A 17,052-nucleotide genomic window follows, 5' to 3' on the forward strand; every position below is an offset into this window, starting at 1 on the left:
GCATAACTCCAAGTGACAGTGGGAGCCTACTTGTGTCTGGATTGGGCAGAAATATTTATAGGTTGGCACCGTAGCAAGTACATTTAGCTCTGACAACAACAGGTCAGGGAAGTTACACAGACTGGGCATAAGGTTTCCTCTACTAAAATTAGGAAGGCATCTGGGGTTTATCTGAGATGAATGCAGCACTTTTAAAAGAAATACATTCTGATTTGAATTTTAAAGGATGTAGAATATTTTGGCAGAGGTAAGGAACTGGGCTATTTCAAGGAAATATTTAGAATACATGCATAATATCTTGTAGGGCTGCCTATGTGACCAGTTGTAATGCAGACTAGAGGAGGGATTCCTAAGGAAAAGGGCAACAAGCTGATGGGGAAATGCAGAGAACTGTGGGAACTGAAGTCTGCTGGTGGGACACTTTGGAGGAAGTGATGTCCAAGCTGTGACCTGAAGAATGAATGGAGTTAAAGAGGCAAACAGGAGGAAGGGAGGAAAGGGAATGTGCAAAGGCCAGGAGCAGGAGGTATCAGGTCGAGGAATTGGGATAGTCTCAGTGGAAGAAATGTAATTCTTTTTATTCTTATGCTGTATTACAGGTGCCTGCTGAACATGCAGGTAGAACTGTCCAGTAAGCAGATAGATAGGTCAGGAAACCAGCAAAGAGGTCTGGGCTGAACTTGAAGATTCAGAAGTCAACAGTACACAGATGATAACTAGAGCCATGAGAATGGAGAACAAAACCCAGGCAAAGGTGGAGTGGCATAGGAGGCTTAGGAGGGACACAGCCAGAGCAGTCAGTTGACTGGGAGGTGAGCAGGCGCAGATGAAGGGAGTGTGGAACATTCTTTCAAGAAATTTGTCTTTGAAAGAACAATAAATGGGGCTGTAGCTAGAGAGGAAATCTTTGTTCCAGGGAACTTGTTTTTCTTCAATGAAGAGTTGGAGTATTTTATGCTGATGGAAGAACTGGGGCAGAAGGATGGATTGGAGATAAAGGAGAGACAGGGTTAATATAGACACAAAGACTCTGAGGAAGAGGTGCAGAGCAGAGGTGGGGACAAGTACAGAAGATCAGGGGCCCCTCTTTGCTTAGAGCTGGAGGTGATGGACAGACAGGGGTCTTGTGGGCACAGGTTTAGGGCATCTTGCTTAATGGGTCTGTCTTCTCTGAAGTGCACAGTGAGTTCACCTGCTAAAAACCAGGAAAGTTGATGAGCTTGGAGGTTTACATAAGGAAGAATAGATTTAAAGTGGCCACTGCAGGGAATCATGAAAAGAGCTGACTCGGGAAATAGATTAGCTGTTGTACAGAGAGCTTTGTCTTCTCCCCTGTGATGCAGGACCAGCCACAGACACTGGAATGATTTTGAATCAGTAGGTTTGTTTTTAATGGTAACTAACTTCCCAGTTGCTCTAGAGTTGATCCAATGAATGTTGAGAAATTAATAGAAAAAAAAATTCAAAAACCGTTTTTATTTTAAAATTCATTTTGTTAATAGTAATTTAAGATATTTTGTTAAAAATTGTACCTTTTCCAAATGAAGATAATAAATTCTCTTCATTTCTTGGTTGGTTTTAGACACTCATTGTGGCCTGGATCCGAGCAAACCTCTGTGTGTACATTTCTCGAGAGCTCTGGGACGAATTTCTTGGTGTGCTGTCCTCCCTCACACAGTGGGAGGAGCTCATAAATGAGTGGGCCAACATCATGGACTCCTTGACAGCAGTGCTTGCAAGAACTGTTTATGGCGTGGAGATGACAAACCTACCTCTGGACAAACTAAGTGAACAAAAGGAAAAGAAACAACGAGGCAAAGGTATTTCCAGTCTTACAGGGTCACACTATGTGTCTTAGATATCAGGGAAGGAGTGTGTCTTTGTACATCTAGGCAATTAATGCATGAAATTTTGTAATAAACTGAACCAGCCATGTAGGCATTATCTTTAATGGTGGCAGTAGATTGTGTCTCATAGCATTCTGTGCCCTTAATGAGGATGATGCATTTATGAAGAGGCTGTGGAAGAAGAAGGAAGACAAAGGAGAGTAGTAGTAAACACAATAATGATGGCTACTGCTTCGTACATATTCCTTCTCTTCACCCCCATGATCTCCTATGAAGTAGATACTACGATCCCCACCTCATGGACAAAGAAACTGAAGACCAAGTCCACTGATGGACTCATTCAAGATCACATAGCTAAGAAGTGGTAAAGCCAGAAATCAAAGCCACGCCAATCCAACTCAAAATGCCACACCACATGGGATTCATTTTGGCTTTGATATGTTTTGGAGCAAACACTGTTTTGATAACCTAGAATCAGAGCAAGATGAAAAACATCAGTGGTGGGTTTTTTTTGAGTATGACAGTTTGGCAGCTGTTGTCTTAAGTCCTTCGATTAATTCACTTGCACTCCAACTTATTATGTGAGGATTTTGAGGCATCTCTTAGAAATACATGCAGTGTAAAAGATATGTAAGGGTATTGGGGCAAAATGTACAGGTATGGAACCACAGGCCTGGTTCAAATTCCAAAATGTATGCCAGAGAGCCTTCAGTGCTTCCCAGGGAGGTGGGAAGAGGGCAGCCTCAGATTTGACTCTGACCTCCATAGGGTTACACCAGAGAATCACAGAGTGCAAAAGATAAAGACAGTCACTTGCTTAGGTGATGTATAGCTTTTCCTGGTCCTGAAACCTGGGAGGACTTGCTCCTCAAAGACTCATAAATGGGACATTGCTTTTTGTGGTACACTGCAACCTCAACAGTAGCTTTAATAAGGGCTGTGTTAGTTAGCTTTCTCTGTGTGACAAAACACCCCAAAACACAGTGCCTTAAAATAAGAGCTGTTTATTTAGATTATGATTTTATATGCTGGCAGTTTTAGACTTAGTTGGACAGTTCTTCTGTTGGATTCACTCCTGTGTTTGAAGTCAGCTAGACCAGCAATTTTCAGCCTTTTTCATCTCTGGTACACATAAGCTAATTATTAAAATTCTTTGGCACACCAAAAAATATGTTCAATTCTTTTTCTAATCTGACAAAAAATAGGTATAATTTTGATTGCTTTACAAAATAATAATAGTTATTAACTACACTTTTGCTCCAAAGTGACTTCTTAAAAAATCAGGTGCTTATGCTTACATATCTTATATATAATGATTTCTAGTACTAAGAATTAAGCAGTGAGGTGCAACCTTATTATGCAACAAGACCAATAAGGTGCAACACTGTTATATGACCTATATATTTATAGTTTAAGACTTGGCATTCACACTTGACAGCTATTATTATGTTGGCTGTTGTCATTTTTTTTATTTGGCAGTCTAAGAGAAAAAAGGTAAGCCCCCTGACTGAATAGTCGGGTATTGTATGTTTTAAAAATTCTTGCAGTACACTGTTTGAAAATTGCTGAGCTAGACTGTGAAATCGTCAGCTAAGCAGCTCTACTTCTAGGGGTTGGCTAGCTGTTAGCTGGGGCAAGAGGGATGCCTGAGCAATAGGTGCATTTAAAATATCTGCTTGCTCAGTTTTGCTACCAAAGCCAGTCACATGGTGAACCCCAATAGTCAGTGTGGGAGAGGACAAAAGAGAATGTGCATACTGGAGGTGTGAATGAATTACAATGATTAATAACTATAGGGAGTCATTAATATGGCTGATTCTTACAATATCTTCATTGCAGTCTATGAGTGGCTTGCCAAAGCATCAATTACTAAAAGCAAGTTAGTAACGAGCAAAAATAGTCGTTGAAGCATGTGGTATTCCAGTGGGACAGTTTTATTTTAGTTTAGATTTAGATTGTCTAATGATTTTGTAACATTTTAGCAGCAGATTTCCTTTTCTCCCCCATTTGAAGCTACACACAGCCCTTCCTAAATAATACCTTAGGCTGGAGAATTGGGATTGAAGTGGGGTCAGGGAACCAGGAAGTTGTGCCCTTAGCCTCTGCTTGTGCTCGGTGGCCGCTTTGAGGGCCTCTGTGTAAACCCAGGCTTGAGGACCAGGATGCTTCTAGCAGGAGCTTGGCCTCTAAAACTGTGGTTCTCAGCCCAGAAGAGAGTCTTCCTGACCAGAGGGGCCTTTCAGGACATAGGGAGCTGCTGAGACAGGAGGTAAGGAGTTTCTCAAACTAAGCACATTTCCTGCCTCCTGAAATGCTTGTCATTTACCCTCCCCCTCAAAATACTCTCCCCCTCCTCCCCCCCCCCCCCCCCCCCACTGTGTGAACAAAGAGAGTCATGGGAAAAGATAGACTTGTCTTAGGAAGATAAACAACTTCAAAAACACTATTTTAGGGATGATACAGAAGAAATTTTATTTAGTGACCATGGAGCATTCTTCTGATTTATTTATTATATTGCTTTATTCTAAAAACAGATTTAAACATTCATTGTAGAAATACCAGCCTTGGAAGCACTGGAGTTGTGAAAATAAAATACACTGTTAGAGTACCCTGTGTGTGAAAACAAGCCACAGGTGGCAGCCACCAGCCACATAATACCTGTGCCAAAATCTCAGTGTCTCATTCTCTTCTCCTGTATTTCTTTTGGATTTCTTGACCACTCATTTGAAATATAATAGTTGACCAGAGCAATATGAGAAGAAGAGAACTTGAATCACAGAGCTGTAATATTTTATTGTTTTGGAGCTTGACTAAAATAAGATTTGTATTTATAGACTTTCATTTTCCTTGCTAATTTGGTTGTCTGTAATTAGAGAATATAGGCATAACTTTCTCTTGGGAATATGGAGAGGTTGGTGCCTACAGGATGGAGTATTCTAAAATAAGGATCTCTGATTTTTTGATTTATGAAAATAGTTTTTGGAGCAGTAGTATAACTTCATTTGTATTATTCTTATATTGAGATAGGTTTATTAATATTTTTTGTATATTGAAATGAGCATTATGAAGATATGTTAATTTTCATGAGACTGTTGTAGATTCTTTAAAAATACTTTGGCATTAAGAATTTTTAGATTACTGATAGATTAATAACTTCATAAATTATAGTATCAGGAAATGGTACTTAATTTGCTACAAGAGAAACTGCTAATCTTCTATCTTCTTTAATAAAAGGCCAATATGCAAATTGACCAAATGGCAGAATGACTGGTTGCTATGACACACACTGACCACCAGGGTGCAGACACTCAATCCAGGAGCCGGCTCACAGCTGGTGAGCACAGCGGTGATGGCAGGAGCCTCTCCTGCCTCCACCGCAGTGCTAAAGATGTCTAGAGAGCAGGCCAAAGCCATCAGTTGGACATTCCCCAAGGGCTCCCGGACTGTGAGGGGACACAGACCAGGCTGAGGAACAACCTACCCCCTACCCCAAGTGCATGAATCTCGTGCACCAGGCCTCTAATATATATAAAAGCCTAAGCAACCGTCCCACCGTCCCATAGCTATGACATGCACTAACCACCAGGAGGTGTATGCTCAGTGCAGGAATGGAAACCACAGGCATGGAAACATGGAACAGACTGGTGAATCTAAGAGGGAAGTTGGGGAGAGAGGAGGGCAGGAAGAGATTAATCAAGGATATATGCATACTAAAGACACAGTGCATGGATTCGTGCACTGGTGGGGTCCCTCGGCCTGGCCTGTGGGATTGGTGCATGGGTTCATGAACCGGTGGGGTCCCTCAGCCTGGCCTGTGGGGATCGGGTCGAAACCATCTCTCCGACATCCCCTGAGGAGTCCCGAATTGCGAGAGGTCACAGCCCAGGCCGAGGGACCCCACTGGTGCATGAATCTGTGCACCAGGCCTTTAGTTATATATAATTGTAGGTCTGAAATTTGCTGAGCAACATAGGCTTAAAATGAATAATAATGAATTCAGCGCTTAGATTCTTTTTCATGTCTTATCCTTTATCAGGCTGCGCTCTAGATTCTCAGAAAGGAACCACTGTGGGGAGATCCTTTTCTCTCAGCTGGCGGAGCCACCCAGATATGACCGAGCCAATGAGATTTAGGAGTGCCACCACATCTGGGGCACCAGGAGTTGAGAAAGCAAGAAATATCATTCGCCAAAAAGCAACTGGTAAACATTTATTTAAGTATTTCCCAAATAGTTGCTATGTAAAAATGGATTTATAGTAATAAAGTGTTGTAAAAGTTGTAAAATTCTACTCAGGGGTTAAAAGCTAGACCTTTTGTTAAATGAGATTTCTCTGTATCTTTTTAACTTTCTGTTCTGGTTACTTTTAAAACACAATTTGTCATATTTATTTTGAAATCTTTCATTGTGAAAAGGATTTAATATTGAGTGAGATGTTAATTTTGAGTGAAATATTTGAGCAAAAAAACCCCAAATAGATACTTTTTTGAACTTTGAGTAAATGGTCTTAGTAATCACACAACTAATTGCATTATCGTTGTTGAACATGTGACTCCTGAGAGAGTATGGCAACTTGTTCCAGCAACAATAATAATGTACTTAGTTTTCAGGACTGGATGGAGAGAGACATTTAAAGTTCTTGTATCTTGGGAAATTTGAGTTTTACATTCCTATAGATCTTATACTTAACAGCCAGTTAGAATAAACAAGAACTTTACTAAGAACCCTAGTTAATCCGACTGCTGTGCTGTACTTTACTCGTAAAACAAGAAGAGAAATCTTCAGAAAGTAAGCTTATATCCAGTATTTAATAAGAACAAATAAAATACCCACTCTCCCGTGACTTTGTAACTTAAGATTAAAACAAATTTATCTGAGTTTCCTGTAGTTTCTCACGTCCACACCCAGCTATATATAATACATGTTGACTGAAGAAAGTTACAATATCCCCCAGTCATAAATCAAAGATTTATTTACACTCAGATAATTTTCAGTGCTTAATAAATAAAGGTTTAATACAGATGACTTAGAAACCTGTTGGAGTTTTATGAAAATATACCTTAACTCTAACTGGGTCATGCTTTTATGCTGTAGCATTTGTTGGTAATTATCTCCTTCTTTATATTCACCTCTTATTCAAAGCCTTTCTCTTTTCCTTTGTCCTCTCTTGTGAGGAGAGTTCCTGTTCCTGGTATCAGGCAACTTTTAGGGAGGCCTATTCACTGCTTTCTTTTCTCATCTCACCTCCTTAAACTCTATCACTGGATCTTTAAAAGAAAGGGATAGGAGTAGCAGTTTATGACAAAGGTGGCATCATGCCTGCCTGAGCTGCTCAGAACTCCTGCAGTCCCTCACAACCCTTGAATTCTATGATGATAAAAGTGGTCATTCAAAACACTTTGTAAAACTTTGGTCTCACATTATTATGAGCAGTGAATTAAATTATTGAACATTGCATGTTTCTTATGCGACTACTTGATCAAAACAGAGCTGTAGAATAGATTGGCATCATAGTTTTTCAATAGATATTTTAGACCAACAATATGGTAGGGGCAATGGTACATTTTAGAAAATCCTCATCACATATATGCCAGTGAGGATCTGTTTATCGGTGTCCTCAGGTGTCTGAAAAACCATGGTATTGCAAAAATAAGAACTTTCACAAAGCATATAAATGTATTTACAGAGTGCATCACTTCAAAACCATAAACCTGGCCTTTGTGGGGATAATTAAATTAAAAACACTCAAAATCATAACCTGTAAGAGTTAGTGAAGATGCGAACTGTTGAGTTGGATATAGATATAATTTTTATGTATATTACATATGAATTTCCTATTTTATGTTACATTTTTAAAAATTAAAAATTATAAAATTGTAAATCTTTTTGTTGCCTATGAAAGCAGTGGTCTTTGAAGATTTTATTATATCATGCTATTTTACAAAATTAATCTACATAGTCTAAGTATTAGTGGTTTTACACATTTCTATTATTTTTACATCGTGTAATAACCCAACTTTTTATGTTTAAAAAAGGCCCAGAATATTTTTTATGGTAGATTTTGACTTACATAGTGTCCACCTTTTAATGAGAGAATAGTAAGCAGCTCTTGAGGTTAGTTTTTGCTGCTTTAAGTATTGAGATATTTATGTGGAAGACACACTTGACAGTGATTTTTTTTCCCCAGTGTCAGTAAGAGATTAATTGAAGATTATTATGTTATGATTTTCCCCACAGACTATAAGTTTGAGAAAATGTCAGTGATGGTAGCAAGAAGGAACTATAAAATGAGGAATTGCAGAGTAGGGAAGTGGCAGTTTAACAGAGATTGCACTAGTTTGCAAGGTAAAAAGACTAGGAGGGAAAACCTTATAGAATTATATAATAATTAAAAAAATAAAGTAAAACTCTGTTACTGAGTGTGAATAATGCTAAAATTTTAGATGTTTAAAACGAGTGATTAAAACAAGTCAATTTCTATACAAAATAATTTTTCTATATTTTATTATTTCTGAGATATTTGAGTGATCAGTTTTGGGAAAATGCCAATATTTGATTTATAAGAGGAAAACTTTTTAAAACAACACTCAAATAAATTTGTCTCTGACATTGAGAGATGAACAGATCTTTTAGGAAATTTCATGTCACTCAATTTTTGTTTACATGGAAGTCATTTTCACTTAAATATTATTTTATACATTTGTGAATTAAACTTTAATTGCATTGCAGGCAATCCTTTAGAGCTGAGAATTCTGATAACCATGGGATAGGGGGAAAGACAGCAAAGTATAAAGTTTGTCTCACTTTTTGCAAGTGTGTCACTGTCGTTTGTAGTTCTGTTTTATTAATGTTAAAATCATGCAAAGATAGCAAAATAGCAGGTAAGTCTTTATATATTTCTTTAAGGATAAATTGATTTTACTATTGGTGGTTTCATATATATATATATATATATATATATATATATATATATATATATGAGAATATGCCATAAGAGAATATGCCATATAAGAGAATATGCCATATATATATATGGCATATTCTCTTCCTGTGTTCCTTTTTTCCCCCTCAAATTTGAATAGCAATACATAGAAAACATAAGAACACCATACAGTCCGCAATAGGAAATTATAGATTTAAGAAGCATGATAAGTTGTAAAAGGATGGGTTTCATGGAGATTTTTCTCTTTTTCCATTTATCAAATCTTTTAATTTTCAACTTGACTTTTATGTTCTTAAGCTGTTAGGGTACTTAATTTAGTAAATGATTTGCTTTTGAATACAGTCAGCACTCAGTGAAGCAATTTTTGAATTATGTATTATTTATAGGATACTTTTAAGCTTAGGCTAGATTTTCCCTCTCTCGCTGTGGTTTTTTGTTTGTGTTCTTTAGGAAGGGAAAATTGATTATAATGTCTGCCCAATTAAATAAACAACCAGATGTGAATCTGATACACAGCAGAAAACAAGGACAGACTAAACATACAAAGCATTCTAAAATAAGACTGGTTATTTGTGAACTCTCCGTTCTCCCATGTCATCAGAATTACTGAATGTCCTTTGTACTGACTGCCTTTCAAGTTTAAAGTGATCTCCTTTAAATACAGGCAGGGGCAAAAGCAGGTCTGCAGTTGTTCCTATGGAAAGTAGTACAACAATGAATACTACTATAAGAATAAACTGTTTTGCATAGTCACAACTGTAAACCTACTTTTGCCTCCCCCACCTCTATTTAAAGAGAACCCCCAATAAATGATGATAATAAGAAAGAAAGTGAAAGATCCTGATGTTCTTCTGACATAATTATTACTTTATCTTTCCTGGAAGCTAAGAGAAGCCAGTCTATCAACAACTGTGTCCAACTTTCTGAGGCTTTGCCTGCCACTAAAAGCGTCCCGCTCCTCCTTCACACCGTGAGCGCTCTCTTACCTGGTCTCTCTTACTCCTCTTGCTCTCACAGGCTGCCAGGTACTGTAATGCTTTCTCATGTGTCTGTCAGTGTTCTGGGCGTCTCCTGCTTGCCTCCAGGCCTTGGTTCCTTTGTTAATATCCCCACATCGCATATGTGCGCCTGGGCATTGCACTTTGTGCTTATTTTTAATGAATATTAGTAGTTCTTTATATGTAGTTAAATGTTTAGTAGCAATTAATAATCAAGAAAATTTCTGTAGCACTACTGGTCTTTGCATTCCCAGTTAAGAAGGATAAGACGATTGTTTTGGCCCCTAGTTCTTTTATTTGTCTTATAATAAAACAGAGGTGTTTTGTTTTTTTTAATATATATATTTTTATTGATTTCAGAAAGGAGTGGGGGGAGAAAGAAAGATAGAAACATCAATGATGGAAAGAGGATAATTGATTGGTTGCCTCCTGCACGCCCCACACTAGGGATCAAGCCCGCAACCTGGGCATGTGCCCTTAACTGGGAATTGAACCCTGGACCCTTCAGTCCACAGGCCAACGACTCTCTGTCCACTAAGCCAAACCTGCCAGGGCTGGCCTGTCATTTCTAATGGAGAGAAACAGTAATGCCTCCCTCAGCATACCTTCTACATAGTGCCTAGAAAATTTTGTAAAAGATTTGAGCATGTCAATGTTAGAAAAATTATACAGGCAAGGCTTCCTTGGAGTTAATAAGTCGTAATCACGTATAAAGTAATAATAAGTTTATGCGGATACATACTGAGTATTAAGATTTGAGTAAAAAAAAAAAAAAAAACTGCTAAAAAGTGATAATTTTTCAAACAAAGGAAAATTCTTCCTGGGCTTTAGCCAATTAAAATTTAGTTTAGCTGCATTCGTTTACATACTATATTTTCTGGTTTACTAAAACATTATAGATTTTGGGCATAACAAAAGGATTTACTTAGCTTTACAGTCTAAGTCTACCTCTTTTTTTAGTGTTTCTAAGATGAACTGAGTCTTCTTTCTAAAGAGGAAAATATTTCCATGTTCTTTTTTATTTTCAGAAAGATGGCCATATATATTAGTATTTATTTACTACTAGAGGCCTGATACACAAAATTCATGTAAGGGTAGCCTTTTGCAGCCCCAGCTGCCTCAGCCCTCTCAGCTCTGGCTGCCTCTCAGCCCCGCAACCCTGCCCCCCACCCACTGGTCATTCCAGAAGGTCATTCCAGAAGGCCACTCTGCTGTCTGGTTTAATTAGCATATTAGCTCTTTATCATATAGGATTGGCTATTGCCTAATTGTGGCTTTCTATAGCACTAAATCATGTCATACTGTGGCTTAGCAGTGTATAATTAAAGCTTAATTCCCCTGATGAGTATGCAAAATATAGTATTATTTAATTCATAGAATATGAGAGCAGAAGATCTTTTATTGAGAATAAGAACTATGGTTCTTAGAAAAGTCTTTTTCTCTAGTGTATACCTGAGGTGAAAGACATTAAAATGGTACCTGGGAAGATGGGCATTGGTCATTTAAGTTAATGTACATTAGCTGCTTGATAACTTGGTTTTCAAAAAAAAAAAAAAAATACTACTACCTAGAGTTGATTACTGAAGTATTTAAAATAGTTTTGCTTTCCATTCAACTGATATACACACAAAAGAAATTTTTTTTCATGGTTTAAAGTTTTCTTTTTTCACAATCCATTTTTCTCCCCATATTATTACATTTACATTTTCACAAGTTTGTCTGGAATATATTCTCAGAAGAAATCTCTTCCTGTTAGTCATATCATTTTGGAGACATTGCTCTCATTCAATTTTACATTTTAGTTTACTCAGATTCTTGATTCCCTTTATATATGTACACTGTTCCAACAGGCATTAAATATGACTTAGAGCAGTGGTTCTCAGCTGGGGGTGATTTTGCCCTGGGGAACATTTGGCTTACAGATGTTTTTGATTGTCACAACTGGAGCAGTGCCATGGACATCCAGTGGGTGGGAGCCAGGGATGCTGCTAAATATTTACAATGCAGAGGACAGCCCCCACGCAAAGAACTGTCTGACCTGAAATATCAGCAGTGCTGAGGCTGAGAGACCCTGATTTAAAGTGAAATGAAGTGGACCAGTGGCGGGTGTGTGCTTCCCTGCCTTTGGCACTCTTATTCCTGGTTTTATGGCACAAAGGGTAAAGAGACTTTGCAGGATAGTGACTTTGAGAACAATCTGCTGTGTGTTCTGTTTAGTCTGACTACAATAGTGAGTTCCTCCTTAGTCTGATGCCATTTGTTCTTCACTATTAAAATGATGCCATTGTCTTTTCCTTTCTTTTTTTTTTTTTTTTTTTACAATTTTTAACCCATTTATTTTTGTGTGTGAAACGGCTTAGGATTCTACTTAAAAGAAGTGTTTTCATGAAAGCTTTCAGAGCTCAGTTGTATGTCCTATATCAGGGAGTAGCACTGAATTTGGCATAGGACTTATGACCTTACTTACAGCTTCTAAGAAACCCTCTCAGTAGCTATTTTCACCCTGCTCTGATGGCAAATGTATCAGCTTCTGTGCAGACACTTCTAATCTCAGCACCGGTGCCATTTGGGCACAGTCACACTAATAATTGAAATCTGGTACCTCTTTCATCACTCATTTAATGTGCATAAATCTTAAAAAACGATCAGGTAAGCTATATTCACAGGTATCTAAAGATATCACTAGATATCTTTCTATCTAATCTCCCTGGTCACATCAGTGCTGGATTCAAAGTTTCAGTTCTCTTAGTGGCAATCAACACTTTATTTTCTTATTAAATTCATTGGGGTGAAATTGGTTAACGTCATATAGGTTTCAGGAGTGGGTTTCTATGTTACAAGATCTGTAATGCACAGTGTATCCACCAACTAAAGTCAAATTTCTCCTGTCACCATATATTAGGACCCCCTTCTCCTTCCATTTCCTTCTCTCTGCCAACCAACACTGCTGCTTCTGTTCACGAGTTTCAGTTTTATATCCCACATATGAGTGAAATCATATGGTTCTTAGCTTTTTCAACTTATTTTAGTTAGCATAGTATTCTCAAGGTCCATCCATGTTGTTGCAAATGGCAGTATCTCATCCATTCTTATGGGTGACTAGTATTCCATTGTGTATGTGTATCACATCATCTTTATCCAGTCCTCTATCATGGGACACTTTGGTTGTTTCCAGGTATTGGCTACTGTGAATAATGCTGCAGTGAACATGGGGGTGCATATATCTTTGCGAATACATGATTTGTTGTTTTTCGGGTATACACCCTTGGTCATATGGTAGCTCTATTCTTAATTTTTTGAGGAATCGCCAGACTGCTTTTCATAATGGTTTTGCCGTTTATATTAATAGTAAATGAGGGTTCCCCTTTTCTCTACAGTATCTCCAACACTTATTATTGCTTGTCTTGTTGACAATGGATACTCTAACAGATGTGAGGTAGCATTATTAAAAGAGATTGAAAAAGACACAACAAAATAGAAAAAAACATCCCGTGTTCATGGGTTGGAAAAATCAGCAGAGTTAAAATGTCCATATTACCATTTTAATGCAATCCCCATCAAAATCTCAATGTCATTTTTTAAAGAAATAGAATGAGAAATCATCAGATTTGTATGGAATCACAGAAGACCCCAAATAGGCAAAGCAATCCTGAGAAAAAAGAACAAAGCTGGAAGTATCACATTATCTAACTTCAAATTATACTACAGAGCTATGATAATCAAAACATCAGCACTTGAATGATTTGATCCTCAAGGATCAAAACCATCCAGCTGATTGATCATTTCCAACCTTGTTCTCTGTACTTCATTGTCACCTCCAGCACCGCCATTAGAATGAGCCCCTCCAATATCAATTTCATTAAAGAAGATAAAGCAGGATTTTTTTTTTTTCCTGGCCATTTCAAAGACCTCTTGAACCATTTGTGCCCCCTCACTAATGTATTTCTGTACAGGTTCAGATCCAGTAACTCAAATGAAGCAACTGTAAGTTCTATTAGCAACTGCCCCAACACAGAGTGTCTTGTTGTACCCAGTGGACCACAGAGCAGCATACCTTAGGGAGGCTCAATACCAAGGTTAACAAACCTCTCTGGCCGAGACCAGTTTGGCTCATCAGTAGAGCATCGGTCTGCGGACTGAAGGGTCCCAGGTTCGATTCTGGTCAAGGGCATGTACATTGGTTGCAGGCACATCCCCGGTGGGGGATGTGCAGAAGGCAGATGGTCGATGTTTCTCTCTCATCGACGTTTCTAGCTCTCTATCTCTCTCCCTTCCTCTCTGTAAGAAAAATCAATAAAATATATTAAAAAAACAAAAAACAAAAAACAAACAAACAAAAAAAGAAACCTCTCTGGATGGAATAGAAGGGTTTCAATTTCTTGAAGTTTCTCAGTCTTGTTCCCCACATCACTGTATGTGACATCAGGTTTCCCCTCTAACTGAATCATGATAACTGTTGGGTCAGTCTTAGGAGGCAGTGGAATGTGAATTTGAAATGTACTTCTGTCCACACAAATGTTCTATAAATGCTACCTGATCACTGAGGTCCACCACAAACTCGGCTAACTCCTTCACGTTGATAATGGCCTTCAGGTCCTCTATGTCAGCATTGATTGTATTTGAAGATCTCACAAACCACAAAGGCTGTTCACTCTGGAGTGTTTACTTATCTACAGCCAAATATCAGAGTACTGGTGGGGCCAAGCCGCATCAGACTTTTGTTTTGTTTTGTTTATCCCATATAATAATTTTTCTATATTATTAGCTGTCATTTTTTCCCATTGTTTAAAGTATTACATTTGTCTCCTTTTTCCCTGATTGACCCCTCCGTGGCCACTCCCAGCCCCCAGGATAAGCTCCCACCGCCCCACTGTCTGTGTCCATTGGTTATGCTAATATTCCTGCAGATAAGTCCTTTGATTGATCGCTTACCCTCACCCTCCCTTGCTGTCTCTTTGAGGTTGGACAGTCTGTTCGGTCTTCCTTTGTCTCTGGACCTATTTTTTGTTCATCAGTTTATGTTGTTCATTTTATCCCACATATGAGTGAGATCATGTGATATTTATCATTCTCTGACTGGCTTATTCAGCTTAGCATGATGCTCTCCAGGTCCATCCATGCTGTTGCAAATGGTAAGAAAAATGGATTTTTTGCCAATCTGACAAAAAGATAGGTATAATTTTGATTCATTCACACTAAACTTAGACTTTCTTTGTGTTGGCTGCTGTCATGTTTTAATTTGACACTTTAAGGGAAAAGAGGTCAGTGCCCCTGGCTACATAGGTATTGCATGTTTTTTAAAATTCTTGGGGCACATGGTTTTAAACCACTGGTCTGTAGTGCTTACAGGTCATGCACATGGTCGATTTTCTTTAGGAACATTGTAATAGCAGTAATTAGAGAACCTGTGATCTTCCCTCATCTAAAAAAGGCTTGATGGGACCTAATTGAATGCCTCACTTAGCTGCTTCTGCATCTGGTTTTCAGGCTCCAGGTAGTACCTCTTCAATGGTCAGGAAGTGCTATTGTCAGGGGCGGGCTGACTCACCTTTGGGCCTTGGGGAAACATCAAAGTGCTGAGTTGGTTTACATCTCTTGTGCTTTTACAGGGGCAGGTTGGCATTTGGGATTGTGGGCAGTGCTTTAAAAGATAGGAAATTAATCTAAATTTTGCTTATAAAATTCAGAATTTTGGTTATTGGGAAATAAGTCTCATTCTTTGAAAAGTGGTCAGAGGTCTGGAATAAATAGAATTTTCTGAAGAGCTTACACACTTAATTTAATCATGCTGATTCTTCTCTTAGTGGGGAAAAATGAAATTAAGAAATTCTTTTTTTAAAATATATTTTATTAATTTTTTACAGAGAGGAAGAGAGAGGGATAGAGTGTTAGAAACATCGATGAGAGAGAGTCATTGATCAGCTGCCTCTTGCACACCCCCCACTGGAGATGTGCCCACAACCAAGGTACATGCCCTTGACCGGAATCGAACCTGGGACCTTTCAGTCTGCAGACCAATGCTCTACCACTGAGCCAAACCGGTTTCGGCTGAAATTAAGTAATTCTTATTTGATCAGTTTTCTGACGTTTTGAGTGGAACTTTAGAAAGCAATGATATTGTGTAACATACTCTCAAGAAGTTAGAAAGTGCGTTTAAAATTAGGGCTACTGGGTTAGCTCTGCTTGAGAGGAAATGAATAATATGGAGAATTTGAGGTAGAATTTTGTTCTTTGAACTGATTCAAACAGAAATAGTGCTATATTCAAAACAATGCATTAGAACCCCCAGAATTTATAATATAATTATAGATTTTTTTCTATTTTGAATATAGGATAATTCTATTAAAAAAAATATTTTTTATTGATTTCAGAGAGAAAGGAAGAGGGAAAGTAAGATAGGAGAGAATCATTGATTGGCTGCCTTCTACATGCCCCTACAGGATTGAGCCTGCAAACCCGGCATATACCCTGACTAGGAATTGAACATCGACCTCCTGGTTCATGGGTCGATGCTCAACCACTGAGCCACGCTGGCCAGGCTAAGATAATTTATCTTGATGTTTCCATATCAGTATTAAAATGTTTTTCAATATATTATAAAAGAGTAATTGCTACAACTGATACTGAGGGGAGCAGCTTTAATAACTTCAGTTGCTCTTTTTAAAAAATAAAAGGCCAGCCAAAGCCGGTTTGGCTCAGTGGTAGAGCGTCGGTCTGCGGACTGAAAGGTCCCAGGTTCGATTCTGGGCAAGGGCATGTGCCTTGGTTGTGGGCGCATCCCCGGTAGGGGGTGTGCAAGAGGCAGCTGGTCGATGTTTCTCTCTTATCGATGTTTCTAGCTCTCTATCTCTCTCCCTTCCTCTCTGTAAAAAATCAATAAAATATATTAAAAATAAATAAATAAATAAATAAATAAATAAATGGCCAGTAGAGGGAGCTCAAGAACTGTTTAGTTGTGTGTGTTTAAGAAATGCATCAAGAAAATATCTCTGGTGTTGATTTATTCATTTGTACAAAACATATATAGATTATATACTTAGTAAAAAAATGTGAAAAAAACAAAACAAAAAAATGTATACTTACAAACCAGGAAATTGAGATAGGTAGAATTTCAGTTTCTTTTTTTTTTTTTCACACTGTATTAACAGCCAACTGCAGGAATAGCTTAGGGCAACAATAGCACAACAGCCCTCACAACATGTTTGACGTAGTTATGCTCCCCTTCCTCCCCATCCTCATCCTGGATGCTCCCACACTCACCACTTC

At 38.2% G+C, this 17,052-nt stretch overlaps 1 protein-coding gene across 6 annotated transcripts in view; it reads left to right on the forward strand.

The window, feature by feature from the left end:
- The window catches only part of RALGAPA2 (Ral GTPase activating protein catalytic subunit alpha 2), a 280,255-nt gene that overhangs the window by 79,177 nt on the left and 184,026 nt on the right, over positions 1–17,052 (forward strand). For 4 of the 6 annotated variants that reach the window (XM_084887005.1, XM_084887000.1, XM_084887001.1 and 1 more), the window contains 3 exons: positions 1,583–1,820; positions 5,884–6,048; positions 9,673–9,813. In XM_084887005.1, coding sequence (XP_084743131.1) covers positions 1,583–1,820; positions 5,884–6,048; positions 9,673–9,813 — 544 coding nt within the window. The remainder of the gene's footprint in view (positions 1–1,582; positions 1,821–5,883; positions 6,049–9,672; positions 9,814–17,052) is intronic. The other 2 variants (XM_084887002.1, XM_084887004.1) reach the window with 1 other exon arrangement.

The sequence above is a fragment of the Pipistrellus hanaki genome, assembly GCF_964339955.1.
Source record: "Pipistrellus hanaki genome assembly, chromosome: 6".
In the NCBI taxonomy this organism is placed as follows: domain Eukaryota; kingdom Metazoa; phylum Chordata; class Mammalia; order Chiroptera; family Vespertilionidae; genus Pipistrellus; species Pipistrellus hanaki.